This window comes from Tribolium madens, unplaced genomic scaffold (genome assembly GCF_015345945.1).
Source record: "Tribolium madens isolate multiple individuals breed KSU strain unplaced genomic scaffold, Tmad_KSU_1.1 Scaffold_1;HRSCAF=32;Tcas5.2_LG8, whole genome shotgun sequence".
NCBI lineage: Eukaryota > Metazoa > Arthropoda > Insecta > Coleoptera > Tenebrionidae > Tribolium > Tribolium madens.
In genome coordinates this window covers 4505430-4525810 of record NW_025400984.1, presented here as the reverse complement: position 1 = coordinate 4525810, position 20381 = coordinate 4505430, and the positions used below count along the sequence as shown (strand labels likewise).

Sequence of the window (20381 nt, the reverse complement as noted above, 5' to 3'; positions counted from 1 at the left end):
TTTATTTATACAGAGAAAAATTTCAAGTATGATACTAGGAACTGTCCTGTGCAGTTTTTTGAGATTTTTATTTCCAGCGACAATAAAGTATCTTTCAAGTTAAAGTTTTTTTTTTGTCGTCATTTTAAATGTGATTATTGTGAAAAAACTCAACTGAAACTAGAAATGTCTACTTAAAAATCGCTTATAATGACCAAATTAACTATTAATTTTGCTTGAATAGATTTTTTTTAATGTTTGCAGAGAATAAAAGAGCTCTCAAAGCAATTCATACAAAAAAATTGAAATTAACATAAAACAATAAAATAGTATGTTAATTATTAGAGCCCAAAACTTGTTTTTTTGTTTTTTATCCTAAATACAGTGTGCGCCAGAACTCGCACCCCAGAGAAAAATTTCAAGTAATATAAGATACCAGGAACATGAAAAAAATGTTCTATCTGTCCAAAAATTTTGACAACTATTTTTTGACATTTGAATTTTTTTCCCTATTTAATGATACTGATGCTCTTGTATATGTTTTTTTTTATAATTATCTAGTAAAGGTACAAAAATTTTGCCAATAAAAGCCTCAAATAACACTATACAGAGTTACAACTTTAGGATACCGCTTCCTTGTTTCCTCTTCTAATTAGCCTGTAGCAAAAAAACTTGCAAAATTTTTCAACAGAAATAAATAGACTCAAAGTGCAAAACTTAAACAACTCTAATAACTTTTTTTTAAAGATAGAATTTTTTTAACATTTTTTCCATGTTCCTGGTATCTTACCTTACTCTGGGGCGCGAGTTCTGGCGCACCCTGTATTTTATTTTCCTCATCCGCCGTTGTCATTATGTAAACGTTCCGTTTCATCAACTCGCATCAAAATAATAAATATGTTTCAGTTTCGGATCATAAACATCGAGTGAAATGCACCACAAAGCAGACTTCAGCGCTGTTTATTTGCTTTGCATGAAAGCCACTGAATTAAACCAAAACATTACATTTGTTGCGTTTGACAAACCTAACTTTTCCGAAGGGAGAATTATTCGCAACCCTCTCGGATACAAATATTTTTCCTGCAAGCAGCGACCGGAAAAACTCGCCGTGCATTCGTAATGTAAAAATATCGCGGGGTTTCAGTCCGGAAAATACAAAAATCGCAAAACGAAACAAGAGAGAGTTGATCTTTGTATTTGTGTTAATTATAAACGTGAAAGCTTCACGGAGATAAATATTTTTTAATTAAGAAAATGACCTGAGAGGTGTCGCTCGTCTCGGCCTTTTATATTCAAATTTCGGCCATTAAGGGATGATTCCCAATTGCAACAGGATTAGGTGTCGTAATGCTAATAAAAAATTTTAAATTCAAAGTTAGACGATGAGATTTGAGGGATTTAGGAGCGAAATTAAATTTTTATTACCCGGAAGTTTTCCAACTATCTATTTTAACACGGAAAAATTATTCATTTTCCCCACAGTACGATAAAAAAACAAATTTCTTGTTGTGCGCTATAAAATCGTCCCTAATTATCGGTTAATAAAACCGCTTCACCCAAATAAATGACGGGTGATTAAATTCTGATTTAAAAACGTTCAGAATTTCGGTTTAAAATTAATTTTACGTTCACAAAGATCGATGTTTCAACGTAACGAACATTTAATGAGTGCTATTGTCTTCTATGGACGCAATTACTGTAATGAATCGTCTTAAAAACAATAACTGTTGTTAAATTGGATGAATGACTAATCACATGTGTTTATAAATAATTGATTATGACACGAGACAAAGACAATAAAATTTATGCAAGATGAAAAAATCAATGAAACATTTTGCAATTTGAAGTTTATTTTCCTGGTGATGGATGTTGCGAGAGTTCAAACTGTTGTTATTCTAATTAATATTAGACTCAATGCTAAGGGCTTGGTACAGGAGTTTAATACATTAGTTTTAATTAGTCAACTATAGAGTTTCAGAGGGTCTTGTTTCGCTCAACCACAAATGAAACAACAATATTTTGTGTAATAGCAAATACATAACTCGAAAAGTAAACAGAAATTAAGTTTAAACTTATGAACGCAAATTGGAAGTTCTCTTTTACAAACTGATCAAAAAATTAAATTCATTTTCACTTATTTTATTTCTCAATGTTTCATAATTCTAGCAGAAAAGTCATAAAATGTATAAACTTCATTAGTTTTAGAACACTCTAACCCTCTTTGACCGGTTGCCCACTTCACTCCCTCACTTGAAAGCCATAAAATGCAAATAAGGGATAAACCCTCAAAGGTGTGAAATAAAAACAAGATATGTGGTAAAATCTAGTTTTTAACTTCGAAATTTCACAAAATACTACAAAAGCTACAAAATTCGGAATTCATTTTTAGAATTTGAATTCTAAGTTTGAATTAATTTAGTTTTCGGTTACACAGTCTATAAAGTGGAATTTTAGATTAAAAATCGTATTACAAATTTATAAAATTAGAATTCTGGTTACTGTATAATAAAATTCAACACCAGAAAAATTTCGGAAACGCTCAACACACCACTCATCGTGATCGGTGCGAGATTTAACGTCCAAAACAATATTTCGAATGCTTCCGAAGTCAAATTTCAAGTTTAGAAACCTATTTTTGAGAATGAGAAGTAAAAAATGGAAATTCCCAATAAAAAATACTGAAAACCATCAACAAACTATGTGCAAAAACATAACATAACACAGGATTTTTAGCAGGGATTTTAGTTAAATACCTACTTTTTGAGTTTAAAAATCTAAATTTGTAGTTGAAATTGAAAATCTGAAATATTCAGGGTGGACCAGAACTCGCGCCCCAGAGAAAAATTTCCAGATAAGATAAGGTACCAGGAACATAAAAACAATGTTTAAAAAATTCTATCTGCCAAAAAAATTTGACATTTGACATTTTTTTATGTCTATTTAATGATACTGATGATCTTGTATGTTTTTTATAATTATTTAGTAAAGGTAGAAAAAATTTTCCAATAAAAAGCACAAATAACATTAAACAGAGTCACAATTTAGGATACAGCTTCTTTGTTTCCTCTTTTAATAGCCTGTAGCAAAAAAACTTGGAAAATTCCAACTGAAATAAATAATGTCAAAGTGCATAATTTAAACTGTCATAAGTTCGAAATTTTTATAGATAGAATTTTTTTTAACATTTTTTCTATGTTCTTGGTATCCTACCTTACATGGCATTTTTCTCTGGGGCGCGAGTTCTGGCGCACTCTGTATACAACCAAAATTGTACTCTTTACGGACATAGGAGTCCAAAAGTACTTCTTTATTTGTTAGGTTACTTTACAGACTATTTCGTTCACATTATGGCCTATTTTGGAAAAGAGATTTTCTTAAATGTAGTATTTTAAGATTCTTAAAAATTTTATAGAATATTTTCCTATTACATACAACCCTGTATACATACTATATGAAATTTACTTTGTATCTGACAATTTATTGAAAAAAAAATCAATTTTACTTATAAATTTTATTATATCGTTAATAAAATTAAGTGAATTTATTAGATGATTATTTCCCACTATTTTCCTATAATAAACATAGTATGTATGTACATACAGGGTGTTTCAGGACTCGGCGCCCCAAAAATAAATAATGACAAGACAGTTAAGAGGTCAAGTTAAATACAGGTCAAATGTCAAAAAATGTCGAAATTTTTTGACAGATAAAATATTTTAAACATTTTTTCTATGTTCCTGGTATCTTATCTTACTTGGCATTTTTCTCTTGGCGCGATTTCTGAAACACCCTGTATATGTATTTTCTGTTAAATATTTATTAATTTCCCCAATCACGATTTTAATTTTCTCCCTCAAGAGACAGCTTAATCTCCTCCACAAAATTTCATAACCAACTTAATTTACGTATATCAAAGCCCTCCAAACGTGGATAATATTTATTTAACCTGACTTGCAATCCCTCCCAACCCACGTGTCACCATCCCTCAACGACAATCCGGTCAAAGAGAATTTAAAAAACGGGAATTAAAATTCTGACATTACAACACATTACAACCGAAAATCCAGAATAAACTATGCGTAAAAAAACATAAAACAAAATTTTAACTTTTTTTAAATTCGAAACTCTGCTTACAATTGAAATTTCGTCAAGTGTTAAAATTGAAAATTCGAGTTAAAGGATAATAAACGTCGATTTTAATCTTAGTACATTTATGTATAGCAAATTAAATTCTAAGTTTCCAAAAGTTAATTCACGTATATGAAATCCCCCCAAACGTGGATAATCTTTATTCAACCCTCCCAACCCACGTGTCCGCAGCATCTCCCTCAAACTTTCTCTCAACTGTCGAAGTTTTCTTGGCGCAAATCTTTGCCAATTAACCTGATCCGGCGTCGTCCTCATCCGCACCGCCTCCCTCATCATCGTCCATCGGCGTCTTTTTGTTGACGTCGGCGGCGTCGTCGTCCTCATGCCGACTCCTCGTGCAGCAGCAGAAGCAGCAAAATCTCGCCATGCGTCTAGTCCCCCCGAACCCACAGCACTCATCTAAGGTGGCCGCGTAATCGATAAGGCATGTGCAAGGATGAGCAAGGACGATCCGGACGCGGCGCCCGCCAAAGGCCGACTGACGGGGATGTGCCGCAAGCGCGATTTTATACGGGGCGAAACGGCGTCGAGGCGCCGGACGTCGAACACCACGCTGAAAATTTCCGATTTCAAGAGCAGAATTTTCGCTTTATGAAAAGGAATAACCAGGATTTGGGGGCTAATGTGGAGATTTCGAAAGTTTCATTGTTCCGTTTTTGTGAAAATGGGAATTCTGAAAATATAATACGAAATTTCCCAGATGCAAAATTCTGAAAACAAATGTGAAAATCGTCGCTTTCAGAAGCCAAATTTTAGCTCTGTGAAAAGGAATTTTGAAAGAATGTGTAAATTTTGGCTTTAGAAAAAAAATGTGTCATAATTTTGTTAAAAAAAATTACAACGAAAATGAGAGTTCTGATAAAATTTTCAGTTTATTACACAAAGGCGCAAACTCGGTTGGAAAATTCCAACTTCACAGATATTTTTCTGAAAATGGGAATTCTGAAAATGTAATACGAAATTTCCCAGACGCAAAATTCTGAAAACAAATGTGAAAATCGTCGCTTTCAGAAGCCGAATTTTAGCTCTGTCAAAAGCAATTGGGGAAAAATGTGTAAAATCCATAAAAATTTTAAGTTTTTTGGCTTTAGAAAAAAAAATGTGTCATAATTTTGTTAAAAAAAAAATACAACGAAAATGGGAGGTCTGATAAAATTATTAGTTTATTATGCAAAGGCGCAATTTCTGTCGGAAAATTTCAACTTCAAAGATACTTTTCTGAAAAAAAATCAAAATTACCGAAATGATAATTAAGAAAGTGAACGTCAAACACCACGCTGAAAATTTCCAATTTCAGGAAAAGGATTTTCGTTTTATCAAAAGGAATGATGAGGATTTGGGATCTAATGTGGAGATTTCGAAAGTTTCATTCTCCAATTATTGTGAAAATGGGAAATCTGAAAATGTAATAAATACAAAATTTCCCAGATGCAAAATTTTGAAAAAAAAAAAGTCCAAAATCACCGATTTCAGAATTTTAACTCTGTCAAAAAGAAATGGGGAAAAATGTGTAAATTCCATAATAAAGTTCTTCCATAATAAAGTTATTTGTGTTTAGGAAAAAAACGTGTCATAATTTTGTTAAAAAAATTACCACGACAATGGGAATCATGAAAATATGTATAATAGAAAAAAATTAGTTTATGCAAAGTCACACTGTTGGAAAATTCAACCTCAAAACTACCGAATTTCGATGTCAAATTCCACGCTGAAAATTTCAGGACCCTTGACTGTTGTTAACAAAAGGATAACGAGGATTTAGAGGCTAAAGTGGAGATTTCATAAAAAATTTGGTAATTTTCACTTTCTTTTGGACGTGAAAAAAGTAACCATGAAAATGGGAATCCTGTAAATGTATACGAAATTTCCATTTCAAAAAACTATTATTTGTTATGCAAAGACAACACTTTAAAATTCTGTTACAACATTCTAAAAAAAATTATCTTAATTAACGATTTCAGGAGCAGAATTTTAGCTATGTAAAAGGGAATTGTGGAAAAATGTGTAAATGCCATAAATAAAGTTCTGTTTTTTGGCTTAGAAAAAAAGTATGTCATAATTTTGTTAAAAAAAAAATTACCACGAAAATGGGAATTCTGAAATACGAGTACAATATCAAATTTTCAGTTATGCAAAGGCAAAGTCAGTTGGAAAATTCCAATTCCAGAGATATTTTTCTGAAAAAAAAAATTACCGAATTTTGATAATTAACAAAGAGGACATCAAACTCCATGCTGAAAATTTTCAATTTCAGGAGCAGGATCCTTGGCTCTAACAAAAGGAAACCGGGAATTTGGAAGCTAATGTGAAAAATTTATAAAACAAGTTTGCCCTTTTAGAAAGTGAGAATTCTGAAAACGTAATACGAAATTTTCATTTTAAAAAATCATTCTTTATTGTTGCGCAAACACTTTAAAACTCAGTTGCAAAATGTTGAAAAAATTCCCAAAATCATCGATTTTAAGAGCAGGATTTAAGCACTATCAAAAGGATTTGGAAACAAATGTGTTTTCATAAAAATGTTCAAGTTTTTTAGCTTTAGGAAGAAAATATGTTAGTTTGTCTAAAAAACTGACCACGAAAATGGAAATTCTGAAAATATAATTCCATTAAAAAAATTGATTTTTATTATGCAAAGATAGAATACTGTAAAACTCAGGTGGAAAATAAAAAATGATCAAAACTTCAGAGTTTCAATAATTTTTCAGTTTGTTTAATTAACGAATTAACACGAATTTTCCGATTAAAACCTTGTGGCATTTGGTCTCACTCTTATAACAAAAGAACTAAAACGAACTAAATCCGTTAACTGAACCGACAACTAATGATAGAATTTCAGGAAATTCATGAAAACTGGTCAAACTCCGGAAATTCATTTACCCGGACTCACTTTCCGGTGTAAGACTGGTTGAAAAAACTGTAATGTTCAATGAAAAATCGCTCGATTCCGTTCATTCAATTTTCACATTTTATTAACAAATATTTGTGAATCAAAGCCTTGAGTATTTAATATTGGAATTAAAACAGAATTCTGTACTAAAAACTCACAATAAACGTCAATCACAACCGAAAACAATAAACGTCGCGATCGCTGTTCAGACTAAATGAAATAAATTCCGTAATTAATTTTCTTTATTGCCCTATCAAAAATCATCCTGTAGAATGACAAAAAGTGTTAAAATTGTCATCCGAAGCGTGTTACTACAAAGTGCAGACCCTAGGGTGAAGGTAATATTCGATTTACGAGGAACGAAAAATGTAATTACAAAGTTTGCGCTGAAAAAGTTTCGCAATGTTAATTTATCCGAAGGATACTTCAACTGAATAAGGATGAAACTGTAAAATTAGCTCGGCTTGTATCAATATTAACTTGCTGGAAGCAAAAAGATAGTGGGTTTTTATTCAACGGAAATATCTGTCATTTTTCACGAAAGGAAGTGCAAGGATAAATAAGCCGATCCTTTCAAAATAATAAAGACAGGCGGTGAATAGTAATCGATGTGTCAACGTCACTGCAAATAAATATTAATTGGTTAAATATTTCAGTGTCTAAATTGATTTTGCCCAAAAAAGTTTTCTTTTTGTTTTTAGAGAAAATTATTGTGATTTATCAATTTTCTGTAATTCCAACTTCGTTACTACTTGCAACTTTAGTCTTTATATTTAGCAATTACTTTGCATTATTTAAAACAAAAAAAAATACTCATAAAGTATATTTAATTTTTTATTCAACTTGGATCCTGAATTGGAAAATTGTCTTAACTTTTTTCCTTCTCAATTAAAATGAATAATAATGAATAATTTGAGATTATTTTTGTAAAGGCCAATTGTTTGATCTCCAGATCAGCTTGTTTCATGATGAGCCCGAAGGAAGTAAATTTCCGAGTTCTGTGAATTCTTCATTACGCAGATTCAAACAAAGTTTAATTAGTTAAAGCATTCATTTAGTCGCCTTCGTACTTGCGGCAATCACAACTCACATTTTACTTAAGGATTGTATAATTATTTCGACTAGAAATTACCAAATTGACATTGCGAAACTATACTTGAGGAGAATTATAAGTCATAAATCATTTTTTGGGCAAACAAAGCGGCAAACTTGTGATAAATTAAAACGAGACGTGATTTATAAACACCTGTGTGGGTCAATATTTGTCAACAAATAATAATTAGTTGTGGTTTGTTTGTTTTTGCCCAATTTTAATCTTTTGTTTTCCTTATTAGAGGGTTGTTTATATGGAGGTAACTTCATCATACGACTTTAAAAAGTTTCGTTTAGACAAACTAAACAACTGTGTTTGTTTTTCTCGATTTTTCGAAATTTTTGCCTCTCTCTGGAAAATCCGATGAAATATCGCAATGAAAATTAATGGTGCACGACGAGTACTCGTGTAATCGGCAATTTTATCACCCTTTCTTGTCGATGAGGGTTGGAGGGTATTAATTTTTATCCCGAATGACGGCTCTTGCGTCTGTGTTTACCTCGATTTCACGTGTTATTTTACGAATCAATTTAGTAATTGGTTTTACGAAAATGATTGATGACTTTTCACCTGACGTGGTTAAATTTTCATAATTGTGTTGCCGAGTGAACAAATAAAATAACCTCATTTACCTTATTTTCCCAAAACGCTATATTACTGTGCGTTTTTCCCTCCCTTGTGAACAACTGTAACAAATCTAATCTCCCGAAATCAATACAGGAATTTCACTTTTCCGACCGGATTTTCCACTTTCGCTGCCTAATTATTACCAATTATTTTAACCGAATTAACTCTAATCTAATTAGAAAATTACGCCAATTAGCTTGGCACTTGAATAAAGCCAGATTTGGAAAAATCTGGCAAACGTCAAGGTTTCCTCCAGAAGGTCATTATTGGTGTTTAACACTCTCATTGTTCAATTCCAATTCCGTTTGTAACAAATGAACATTGCTGATAAGAGTCAGGCATCTCCCGGAGCATTGAAATTGAATATCGTTAGTTGATCAATTTCCGTGTGAGCTCGTCCCGGAGTAAACATTTACCCGGAATTCAAACAGAAAGTAATTAGAAATGCAAGGGAAAAATGATGCGAAAATCGATCGTTTCCAATTGGAATTTTCAAACCTCTTGAAAATTCATAGCAGAAGTTCGCTTTGTTCGGCACGTACGGATTTAATGCTATCGTAGGCGGCCGCAAATTCAGCCCTTGCGCCTCATTACCATCGATGCACTGAAAATACTTCAGAGGAGGCACCCCCGGAATTGATAATTTTTTCAGGTGTTTTAAAAGATTTGCTCCAACTTTATTCTAAACTTTGATTTTGGATTACAGTCTTTCATTAATCTTGTTGAGAATAATTAAAGTTGCTGACAGTTGGGGCAAATTGTTCCAGTGTTTGCTGCAACAATTTTCAAGCAAATAATGTCACTGTCAAAACCGCTTAACTTTTACGATTACATTGTTCCCAGTTGGGCAATGTACCTGAAAATTGTAAATATTCACACAAATGTAAATATTTTTTCGATGATAATGCATCATATTTCATTACTTGAGAAACTGTTACACAAATTATAAATGGAGATTGACAAAACATATGTACGTAAGTATAAAAATTGTTTCAAACAATAACCGAGAAAATAACATTTTCATACATCGTGTTTTTAAATACATCAAAAAATAATTATTAAAATTTGCAAAATATACTAGATTTTCTGAAAAAAAAGATTGGCTTCTTGATTGATTTTTAGGCTTGTTTTTCACCTAATTTTGCAACATAATAGCGTTTTTGGATAAAAAACGTACTAAAACGCTCAAAGAAAGTAATTTTTTACTTAATTGGACATTTGTTTGGCTTAATTTTATGACGTAATTTCGCAAACTAATTGCGTTTATAACAAAAAAATGTACAAAAACTATTAAAAAAGAAAAAAACAATTTTTGGTTTAATTAGATGTTTTTTTTTTGGTTTATTATAATATTTAAAGTAATTTTGTAAAATAATTGCGTTTATAATTGCAGTTTTTGGGCTTATTTTTGAAGTAATTTTGGAAAATAATGCAATGGCGTTTCTAGCTCAAAACCGTAGGTATTAAACCTCATAAAAAAGAGCGGAAATAATGTATTTTTAGAAATAAAGGGTTGGTTTTTAGATTACTGAAGTAATTGTTTCAAAATCACTGCGTTTCTTAATGAAAACACACTAAAACGCTCAAAAAATATAAAAAAATGTAATTTTGGCCATAATTGTATCTGTTTTATCTTTAACGTCGTAATTTTGCAAAATAGTTACGTAAAAAACATGATAAAAAGGTCATAAATAATGTAATTTTTGACTTAATTCTGTGGTTTTTGAGCTTCTGTTTGACGTAATTTTTGCAAAATGATTGCACTTTGAGCTAAAACTCTCAAAAAATCGAAAATAGAGTAATTTTCAATTGTTTTTGGCTTTTGAGCTTATCTTTGACGTAACATTAGAAAAAAAAAGCAGAAATAATAATGAAATTTTAGAAATGATTGGGAGGTTTTTAAGACTATTATTGAAATAATTTTTCAATATAATTGTGTCTCTACATGAAAACACACTAAAACGTTTAAAAAATGCAAAAATAATGCTTTTTTATCATACTAAATGGTGTTTCAGCTTTATTTTCACCTAATTGTGCAAAATAATTGCGTTTCAGGCTGAACAACATGCTAAAACGCAGGAATAATGCAAAATAATATAACTCATCCGCGTTGTTATGATTCCATTACTTGCAAAGCGTCCAGATTATTTTGTTCAATTACTTGCCAATTACAGTGTTGCTCTTTACTATACTGGGTACTATTTTGCCTTAAGTATGTCGTTTTTGAGCTTATCTCTAACGTAATTTTGCACTTCTGCACTAAATTGTTTAAAAAATTCAAAAATAGTGCAATTTTTTAACTAATTGTGTGATTTTTGGGCTTATTCATAACGCAATTTTACAAAATAATCACGTCTTTGGCTAAAAAATGTGCTAAAACGCTCAGAACATGCCAAATATTGCAACTTAGAACCAGTGTCTTTTGGCTTTTCTTAAGTAATCTTGCAAAATAATTGCATTTCTGGTTGAAAAACGTGCTGAAACGCTGGGGAATTACTATATGTATAATTATAATTGTTTCATATTTTAGCACTTTCCTTTTTAATCTTGAACGTTTTAGAATTTTTTTTCTTGTAAAAATTACTGGTTGAATATGTTGAATATGTCTATTAGTAAATAGTAAATATTTTCGACCAAACTAAATTTAACTGAAACTGTCATATTTATTTTAAATATTTAATTGAGTTTGTTTTGCGTTTTAAACTGCACAAACAGTTCACGTATTTACTAACTTTATACGATTGATAAAAGGTAATAATCGGTTCAAAATTTGAGCTCAATTTTAAATTCATCCCTCCTTCATATGAAATAAACCAACTAATAAATAAGTATTTATTTGGCAAAAATTTCAACAAAACGTCTCACGCATAAATCTTCCCTTAAGCCATCATCTCCTTTTGTTATCTCGAAAGATAGCGCTGTTTGGAAATGAGCCAAGTCGGTATTGCAGATTCCTAACTAATACCACTACACAGAATCCCCGCTCCAACCCAAATATTTTTCAATTTTGTATCACAAACACCGAAATATCCGCGATTTTACTTATTTTACGATGAACCGTTGTCGCAAAACGACTCACCATTTCCATACAGTTAACTTTATTGCCCTGTACAAACCGTAAAAGTATGAAAATAAAACCATCAGAAACTAGAACTGAAAGAGGTTAATAGTAACAGTTCGTGCAAGTTTACGATCGCTCAAAAACGACCCTAAATTATTAGTATAAACAAAATCTAATTCCTCCACATTTCGCAAAGCCTGAATAAAATTAAATTCACACATTTCTCCAGGGCTTTGCCCACTCAACGGAAAACGCTAAATAGGAACGTGTTTATGAACTTAATCCGCGTTTTCATATCGCAATTTCGGTTATAAAATTTTATCGGTCCAGTTAGAACGTCATAAATAGGTTTTTATGTATCGCCATCAAAAATCCGGGCGATTTTTTACACCTAGACGTATTATTTCAAACAAGATTAAAACTCCCCTTCAAGAATCTCGACAATAATCTAATTTCGCGAGCGTCTTCTCCGGAAATCGCTTTATTGTTAAAGCATACAGAAATTAATCCGGAAAGTGGTCACGTTTTTATCCCCGGAGGTTCCGGGTAAACACCTACGACAACATAAACAAGTTGTTTGATGGGAAACACCCTTCGCTATTGTATTGTGCTTCAAAAATTGCTTAAAGTGGCCGGAAAAGGAGCCATTAACCAATTTAAAACAATTTGGGGCAATAAACATGGCCAAGACACTTTTTATTATTTTTATTTCGTGTTGAGAAGCGATGTATAAAATGTACAGCTTAGGGCCTCCTCCCTCATTAATTTTATGTTGTCGAGATGTTAAGTAGCGAGCTGAATATGAAAGTAAACACAGATCCGGAGTCAACAACGTAATGACTTCCACGAACGTGTAATTACAGTGGGGGTGAAAGGTGGATGTCTTTAACGTGTCAGAGACGTTTTTATGAAGCTTTTTAGTTCAATATTGAAGGATAGACTTTGAGGAGATATTTAATTAGTTTGCTTGACCTCAAAGGAGTACCGAGGAATCATTTACTCAGAGACTTTGAAATGAGATTAGAAGGGAGGAGAATATTCTATTGAAAAATCTAGGAAGACATTTTTTTTTCGATTCTTGACCGAAAAATTGATGATAAATTTGTAAAATCGTCACAAAAACAGTTACGAATGCTTTGAAAATAAACATGAATAAGAAAGCAAAAACAACCAATTTTACATAAAAAATATGCCAAATGATGATTAAAAAGACGAAAAAAAAAACAGATCGTAATAAATGCTGAGGCTTCAAAAAATTTGAATAAAGGAGGAAAAATCAACTGATAAACGTAAGAATGAAAGTGTAAATTTAGAAATCAAGAAAAAAGAAATCTAAACATGGTAAACGAAACAAATGACGGTGAAGGGGCGTGAAAGTCGAAAAAAAAAAACAAACATAAAAGTGAAACTCTAAAATTTAGAAGTTAAGAAAAAAAGACAATCAAGAAATCCAAGAACTGAACAGAAAAAGAAAACCAGTATAAAACACAAAAATCAAAAAAAAAACATGGTGATAATAATGAAAAAAAATGTATAACCTAAGAAGAAATCAAAAAATTAAGTATAAAACGAGAAACACAAAAGAAAAGAAAGAAAAAATACAACAAACAGGACGCTTAACCAAAAGAAGAAAGAGAAAGATGAATATGTGACTAAAAAAGAGAAAATCAGTAAAAAATGTACAAAGAAAGAAGAAAGTGGAAAAAGCCGACAACCGGGGTTGAGAAACGTTTTCTGCCAACGTATTTGAATTTGTTGTATTAGTGGATGAACAAAAGAAGAAGAAGAAGTATTAGTGGATATTTTTGCTAATAAATTGTTCCATTTTAGTAGTTTTCGAATTATTTTCTTATTTCTAAATACCTTCAAACCAAAGACGTGTTGCTTGACCTTAAAGGAGTACCAAAAAATGGTTTATTAAGAAACTATGAAATAAGATTAAAAACAATAGGGATATTAAATTGAAAAATCTACGGAATTTTTTCGATTCTTGACCGAAAACAGTACCAAAATTTAGAGCAAACAAAATCAGTAAAAAAATTTAACATCCAAAAATGACGAAAAAAAAACACGTAGTAATGCCAAAAGTTTCAAAAAATTGAAATGAAGCAGAAACTTAACTGGCAAACACGAAAATGAAGGTAAAAATTTGGAAATCAACAAAGACAAACTCGACCAAAAAGGAGATCTAAACATGATGAACGAAACAAAGGGCGGTTAAAGGGTGAGAAAATCGAGGAACAAAACGAAACATAAAAGTGGTAATGAAAAAACAACATTTAGAAGCTAAAAATGACAGTAAAAAAAAAACAAAAAATTGAGCGTAAAAAATGTAACAGACAAGGCAAGAAAAAAGTCAAAGAAAAAGAAAATAACATAAAGGTGATAATCATAATAACAAAAATTTAGAAACTGAAGAAATCAAAGAATTAATTCTAAAGAGAAACACAAAAGGAGAGAAAAAAATATATAACAAACCGGACGCTTAAACAAAAAATAAAAAAGAAAGATGAATCAGTCACAAAATCGACAAATCGAAAGAAAATGAACAAAAAAAAGAGAAGTTGATACCTGAGGAGGTTGAGCACATTGTTCCAAAATCAGAAAAGAAGAAATGTCAGTTAGTTTTTTAAACGTTTTTTGGTGGATTTGTTAATAAGACGTTTCATTTTGATAATTTTCCAGTTATTTTTTTATTTTAAAAAACCTTAGTATTGTTTTAGAGAAAAACACATTCAGAACTTTAAAAAATTAAATTTTTAACTATCAGGATTATCGACATAGACATAGACATGTAATAATATTTGTACTCGTAATTGTTGAGAATTTTAAAAATAGTCCAAGAATTTTGGGTAAAAAAACATGTAATCTAATGAAATTTATAGCTTATTTGTATATAACACATAGTATTTACATACGCCAAAGAGGAAAAAAACACTTATTCTCTAATAAATCTCAATATGAATCCTCACAACTCGATCCGTATTTTTAAGTTTGCAAAAAATTACAATTTCAAAACTCCAAACAATATTTTCCTGTTGTTCGACAACTGAATAAATCAATAAATTTACGCGTTTTTCTCCCATTTATTACGTTCACAAAAGCTACATCTGTTTACAATATGTACATTGAACAATTTAAATTTCATTTGTTCAAAATCCTATTTTATATCAATTTTTCCCTTTATTTTCAATACACACATGCACGGGTAATATTTTCCAATCGACATAAAACGCAGACCCTTCCGTGACTTTCGTGTGCACTTAGAGATAAAAGTCTACAAACATTGAAAGTACTTAAAGTGCCTTTGAAATGTTGAAACAGTATTTCGTGCAAAATCACCTTTCGATCTATGTACAGAGCAAAAATACACAAAAGTATCCCTCGAAACTGCTAAAACCTAATTTTAAAAAGCTTCGCCTTTTATTAAATATAAAACAAAGCGTGTCTAATCCCCATAAGTAACTTTACAACAGCTTAGCTTTTCGATACCACAGAGGCTGAACTTGCGCCAACACATTAAGCCATATTAGAGAAGATTCCCGATTGTTGTTATCGCGAAAACGAGGAGCATTAAATTAGCAAAAGGCAATCTGTTGTCTGCAAAGGATAACAGTTTACGCACGATTTATTTTCAACACGGGAAAATAGGAATTTCCTTAGACACGCCCACTGGTGTTCTCAACTTGACTTGAATTTGTTTGTTTATTGACCAACTTGTCACCTTATTAAGAAGAATACAAATTAAAAGAATAATTGTGGGTCCCCTTTGATCCCACTTTACACTTCCCTTGTCTCAAAAACCACTTAAACTCTCATTAAATCACCCAATTACCCAAACAGCGACTCTGAAATTTTAAACAATCTATTTCGAGCATAAACAATTTTTGTAATAAGATCAATACGCGAGGAAAAGCAGCTGTGACCCAGCCACGAAATAATCAAATTATTTACCTGTTGCGGATCCCCCGGAACTGGTGCTGACTGAGGCGACCCCTGCTGCAAGTTTCCCAACATCGCGCAAAACCGGAGGCACAGGTCTTTGAGGCTCCGAATTCGACTTGACACTTTTCGAACTGCCCGGCTTCGAAGTCATGGGGGCCCGGAAACTCTGTTATAACATTGAACCTCACGAATCGAACAATCGATAATTTGGATGAATGATTAAACAAGGTCGGCGGAAATCAACGGTATAATTACGTTATCGCTCGAAATTTTGATAAATAATTGGCCGGTTTGACAGATCACCTAACCTCACTTTTTATAGCCTTGTAGTTTTTTGTTATTTATTGACCCTTTCCGGGGGAAATTTTGTCACGAGTTAACATTTCGATTTTCTGATTAACCATTTACGTTTTTTCACACACGTTCTAACTCATGTCCTCAATTTTTAACGATTTTGAAGTGTCCTCCATCTAACCTCACTTCGCTCATAACCACAGTTTATTCCAGTCGATGACAGTGAAGTGGGGGATATCAATTTACGCGCAGGAGGAAAAATTAGTTGTCTTGTAGTCCGGTGTGTTGTGTGTGGTTTTTTCTCAGTTTTTAATAAAGTTTTATAGTAACAATGTTGCAATTCGCGAAATCTGTTATAAAGATAGTGCATGGCCTGGTGGAATGTCTCTTTCATTGTGTTTTCAAACTTATTTATTGTGGTTCCGGCCAGCAAATGCCACCTATTAAAGACCTCCTCCTCCTCGAATCGGCCTCTTCCATAGCGCACAAAATCAGGACCAAAAAAGTGAGTTTGAGCCCCACTTTCAGCCCCCCATTACGCAAATCCTTGTTAGATAACAAGTCTCCAAGTCCTCGAGTCCTTCATCGCCCGAATAAACGAAGTGAATGCGATGTTGAACTGCGTGGTGGCTGAAAGATTCGACGAGGCACGCAAGGAGGCTCGAGCCGTCGACGACTTAATCAAATCGGGGGCGATTCCCGAGGAGACCCTCGCCCGGGAGAAGCCCTTCCTCGGGGTCCCCTTCACGACCAAAGATTGCATCGCCGTAAAGGGTAAAACTCGGCCTTCGCACGACCTGTTCTATTTTTCAAACTCCACAGGAATGATTCACACTTCCGGATTGGCCAAAAGAAGAAATTGCATTGCTGCGGAAGACGCCGACGCAATTGCCTGTCTCAAAAGTGCTGGGGCTTTTCCCATAGCCCTAACCAACGTTTCGGAGCTTTGCATGTGGTAATTTTCTCACTCGAGTGACTTTTGACCCCTCGGACTCATCACCAAGGCCAAAGCACAAAACTCGGCAATTTTCGGCTTGTAAAACACGAAAGGATCGCGAAAACATACAAATCTTATCGAAATAATAATGAGATTGCAAAGTGGTTAAAAATGAATGATATATGCCGTGGAAATGTATTTAATATTTAATGGGAATCGATTGAAAGGACGTTTATTTGATGTTATCGTAATGAGGTTTTTAATAATAGAAAAGTCGTTTGAAACACTTTCATTGTTTACCTGGAATTTTAAATGTGTAAATAATGAGAAAACATAATAATTAGTTTAAACCCAACAGATGTTACCAATACCAAAAAATACAAATTATTGACAAGAAAATAAAACTCAAAATTGTGATTAACACACTGAGGTCACTCTAAATTTGCCAAAAATTGCTAAAGTCCAATTTAATTGCAAGTTTTTTATATGCAAGAATTATGACTCATAAAAATTTTCATTTTTATCGGATTTGCGATAAAATTCAAAACTTTGCTGGTTAATTTATTTTTATGTTTGAACGTATTATTACAGCCCACGTGTTTGAGGCAATAAAATTGAGTTGTGACACTCCATTCGTAGTGAAATCCTCAAAAAAAGCACGACAAATATTGACTTACCAAGTTATATAAACATGAAATATATTTTTAATAAATACTATTATGTCAGAATGGAAATTAAAATCAATAAGTATTTGCTTGTTACATAATTTTTCAGATAAATTCAAATTGTTTGTATAATAAGTGATAACGTATCACTAACGCCAAAAATCATCATCTGGAAACATTATTTGTCTTTCAGTTTCAAAAAAAACATTTAGTTTAGCACATTATTATCACATTTGCAATAAATAGCATCGTTGATTGTAAAAATCCACTTTTTGAAACAAAAAATTAGAAAAATTATGGCAACCAATAATAGTCTTGTGTTAGGTAGGCAACTAATAATACAATTATATTGTCAAATCATTCCCATTCATTGCTATTCTAACATTGTTAATTTATTATAGGCTGCATTATGTCATGGTCGTCCGCTATTTCTATTTAAAAACACAGCAATTAAAAATTTATTTTTATATCAGAAATTCTTGCTAGGTGGGAGAGCGCCAACACGATTCACGGCCGCTCCCGCAACCCCTACAACACCAACCACATCGTGGGGGGCTCCTCCGGCGGCGAGGGCTGTCTCCAAGGGGCTGCCGGCTCGGCGTTCGGAATCGGCTCCGACATCGGGGGCTCAATCCGCATGCCGTCGTTTTTCAACGGAGTTTTCGGCCACAAACCCTCCAAATTCATAGTCTCAAACAATGGCCAATACCCAGCCCCCATCACAACCGAACAGACCAGTTTTCTGGGAATCGGCCCCATATGTCGCCGCGCCGAAGACTTGCTTCCCCTTCTGCGAGTAATCGCTGGGAAAAACGCCCCCGAACTCAAACTCGACGACCCCGTCGATGTGAAAAAATTGAAATTTTATTACCAGGATTCGGATGGGGGCTCGGTGGGAGTCTCGCCGGTCAATCCCGAGATTAAGCAACTCTTTACGAAAATTTCGGTGCATTTGGAGAAGGCGCATGGGATTAAAACGAAGAAGGTGGCGCTTGAGAGGTTTAAGAAGAGTGGCCCCATTTGGTTTGCGAATATGAAGTGCCCCAACGGCCCCTCGTTCCAGGAGCAATTGGCCAATCTGCAAGGCTCGATCAACCCGTATTGGGAATTGACAAAGTGGATTTTCGGCCGGTCGGAGCACACGTTTATCGGAATTGTGACCGCTTTGGCTGATAAAGGGGGGTGCAAGTACGGCGATGACAAGCACACTTATCTGGTGGAGGAACGCGGAAAATTGCGACGCGAAATGGAGGAGCTTCTCGGGGACGACGGCGTGTTTTTATACCCCACGCACCCCACAGCAGCCCCCTTCCACAACGAGCCGCTCATCAAGCCGTTCAATTTCAGCTACACTGCCATCATTAACGTTCTGGGGTTCCCCGCGACCAACATTCCCATGGGATTGAACAGCGAGGGATTGCCGATTGGGGTTCAAGTGGTGGCCAATACGAAAAATGACAGATTGTGTCTGGCTGTGGCGAGGGAGTTGGAGAAGGCGTTCGGGGGCTGGGTGCCCCCCAAAGTCGACGCCTAAATGCCTTTTAGTGATAGCACAGTATTGTGAACTTGTGACTGAGAGAGCCAAGCTCAAGTACCAATCCTTTTATGGAATATTCTATATTTGATAAATGTTTTACACAATGTAACGGTTGGTGTGTATGTATCACGTTCTATTTTAATCATTATTTTATACAATTTACAATGAGAGTATTCATTATTTTTATAACTCAATGTTGAAATTTTATAATAAAGATCTCTCTCCTGTTTGACTAGCTTTTTAATTGTTCGATGACATTGTAAATTTGGTTCCGCATTGTCCCCACAGTGTGCACCAAATCCTCACCTGATCCAAACCCCTCAACAGAATTGTACGCAATTATATGTTTGGCCAAATGCTCAGCATTACTGATTAGGTAAATCCCGCAGTCGTACCCATTGTTCTGTTGCAACGCCCGTTCCTCCTTAAACTGCCCCTCGATCCCGAAATACGTGAAAATTTTTCGCCCAAAACTCTCACCTTGATCCCTATTCATCCCTCTGGAAGAATCATAATGATAAATGGTTTTCTCCGGCCTAAAACACAAAATATCAAACCTTCCTCACCAAACTTACACCACGCTACCGTGAAAACAACAATAGACTCCAATGTGTGCCCCCCACCGCCTGAGGCCTTTCATTATCATTCAACGCAAAAAATATAAAACGTCGATGTCGGGCATTGAGAGGGTCCAGGAATATCCCGATTTGTGAACTTGGGGTTATTTTCACACACTGGGTCACCTCAGGGGGCACGAATAATATGTGAGGGGCATGTTTGAAGGTGTTTTTTAAGTACTCGAAGTAGAAGGAAATTATGTTGTCGTTGAGCCAATGGGGGCCTTGGAGGAGCTCCACGTCGGATTTTCTTAAAAGGCTTTCGTCGTAACTTAGGACAATCGGGTCTTTGTTCATTTTATCACTCCACTTGAAAATTTTGATTTTGACTAAAGTGAGGTTATATCGCTTGTTTACCAAGGGACGCCAACCAAATTGAGTAATTGTCATTTCAATAAAAGCAATTTTTTAAATAAATTCTGCTTAATTAGTGTAAAATGTTGCAGTGAATTTGTTATGCTTGTATTAGAGTAACAAAATTATACAAGAAATAAATTTATCAAATTAATTAAAACTAGAAATTATTTTGTGAAGTTGGCAGCGCTTTTGTAAACTTTGGCGGGCTTAAAATTACAAAAAGCATCATT

General features: G+C 33.6%; 2 protein-coding genes across 5 annotated transcripts in view; one reads left to right on the top strand and one right to left on the bottom strand.

The window, feature by feature from the left end:
• Positions 1-20381, bottom strand: part of LOC123016192 (cytochrome b5 reductase 4-like) — a 27940-nt gene extending 7559 nt beyond the window's left edge. The window contains exons 1-2 of one of the 4 annotated variants that reach the window (XM_044416428.1): positions 19763-20381; positions 19658-19713 (exon numbers count right to left, since the gene is read on the bottom strand). In XM_044416428.1, coding sequence (XP_044272363.1) covers positions 19658-19713; positions 19763-20184 — 478 coding nt within the window. In that variant the 5' untranslated portion in view covers positions 20185-20381. Of the gene's footprint in view, positions 1-4362; positions 4582-15753; positions 16267-19657; positions 19714-19757 lie in introns of those variants that run through there. The other 3 variants (XM_044416431.1, XM_044416429.1, XM_044416430.1) reach the window with 3 other exon arrangements.
• On the top strand, positions 16133-19406 carry LOC123016193 (fatty-acid amide hydrolase 2). The gene is made up of 4 exons (XM_044416432.1): positions 16133-16543; positions 16593-16812; positions 16861-16993; positions 18127-19406. The coding sequence occupies exons 1-4, from the start codon at positions 16370-16372 to the stop codon at positions 19172-19174; spliced, it is 1575 nt and encodes a 524-aa protein (XP_044272367.1). The 5' UTR covers positions 16133-16369; the 3' UTR covers positions 19175-19406.

Coding starts and splice junctions, on each gene's coding strand:
- LOC123016193 (XM_044416432.1), top strand. CDS start 16,370: ATGTTGCAATTCGCGAAATCTGTTATAAAGATAGTGCATGGCCTGGTG. Junction 16,813..16,860: donor AGATTGCATCGCCGTAAAGG/GTAAAACTCGGC, acceptor CAAACTCCACAG/GAATGATTCACACTTCCGGA. Junction 16,994..18,126: donor GTTTCGGAGCTTTGCATGTG/GTAATTTTCTCA, acceptor AATTCTTGCTAG/GTGGGAGAGCGCCAACACGA.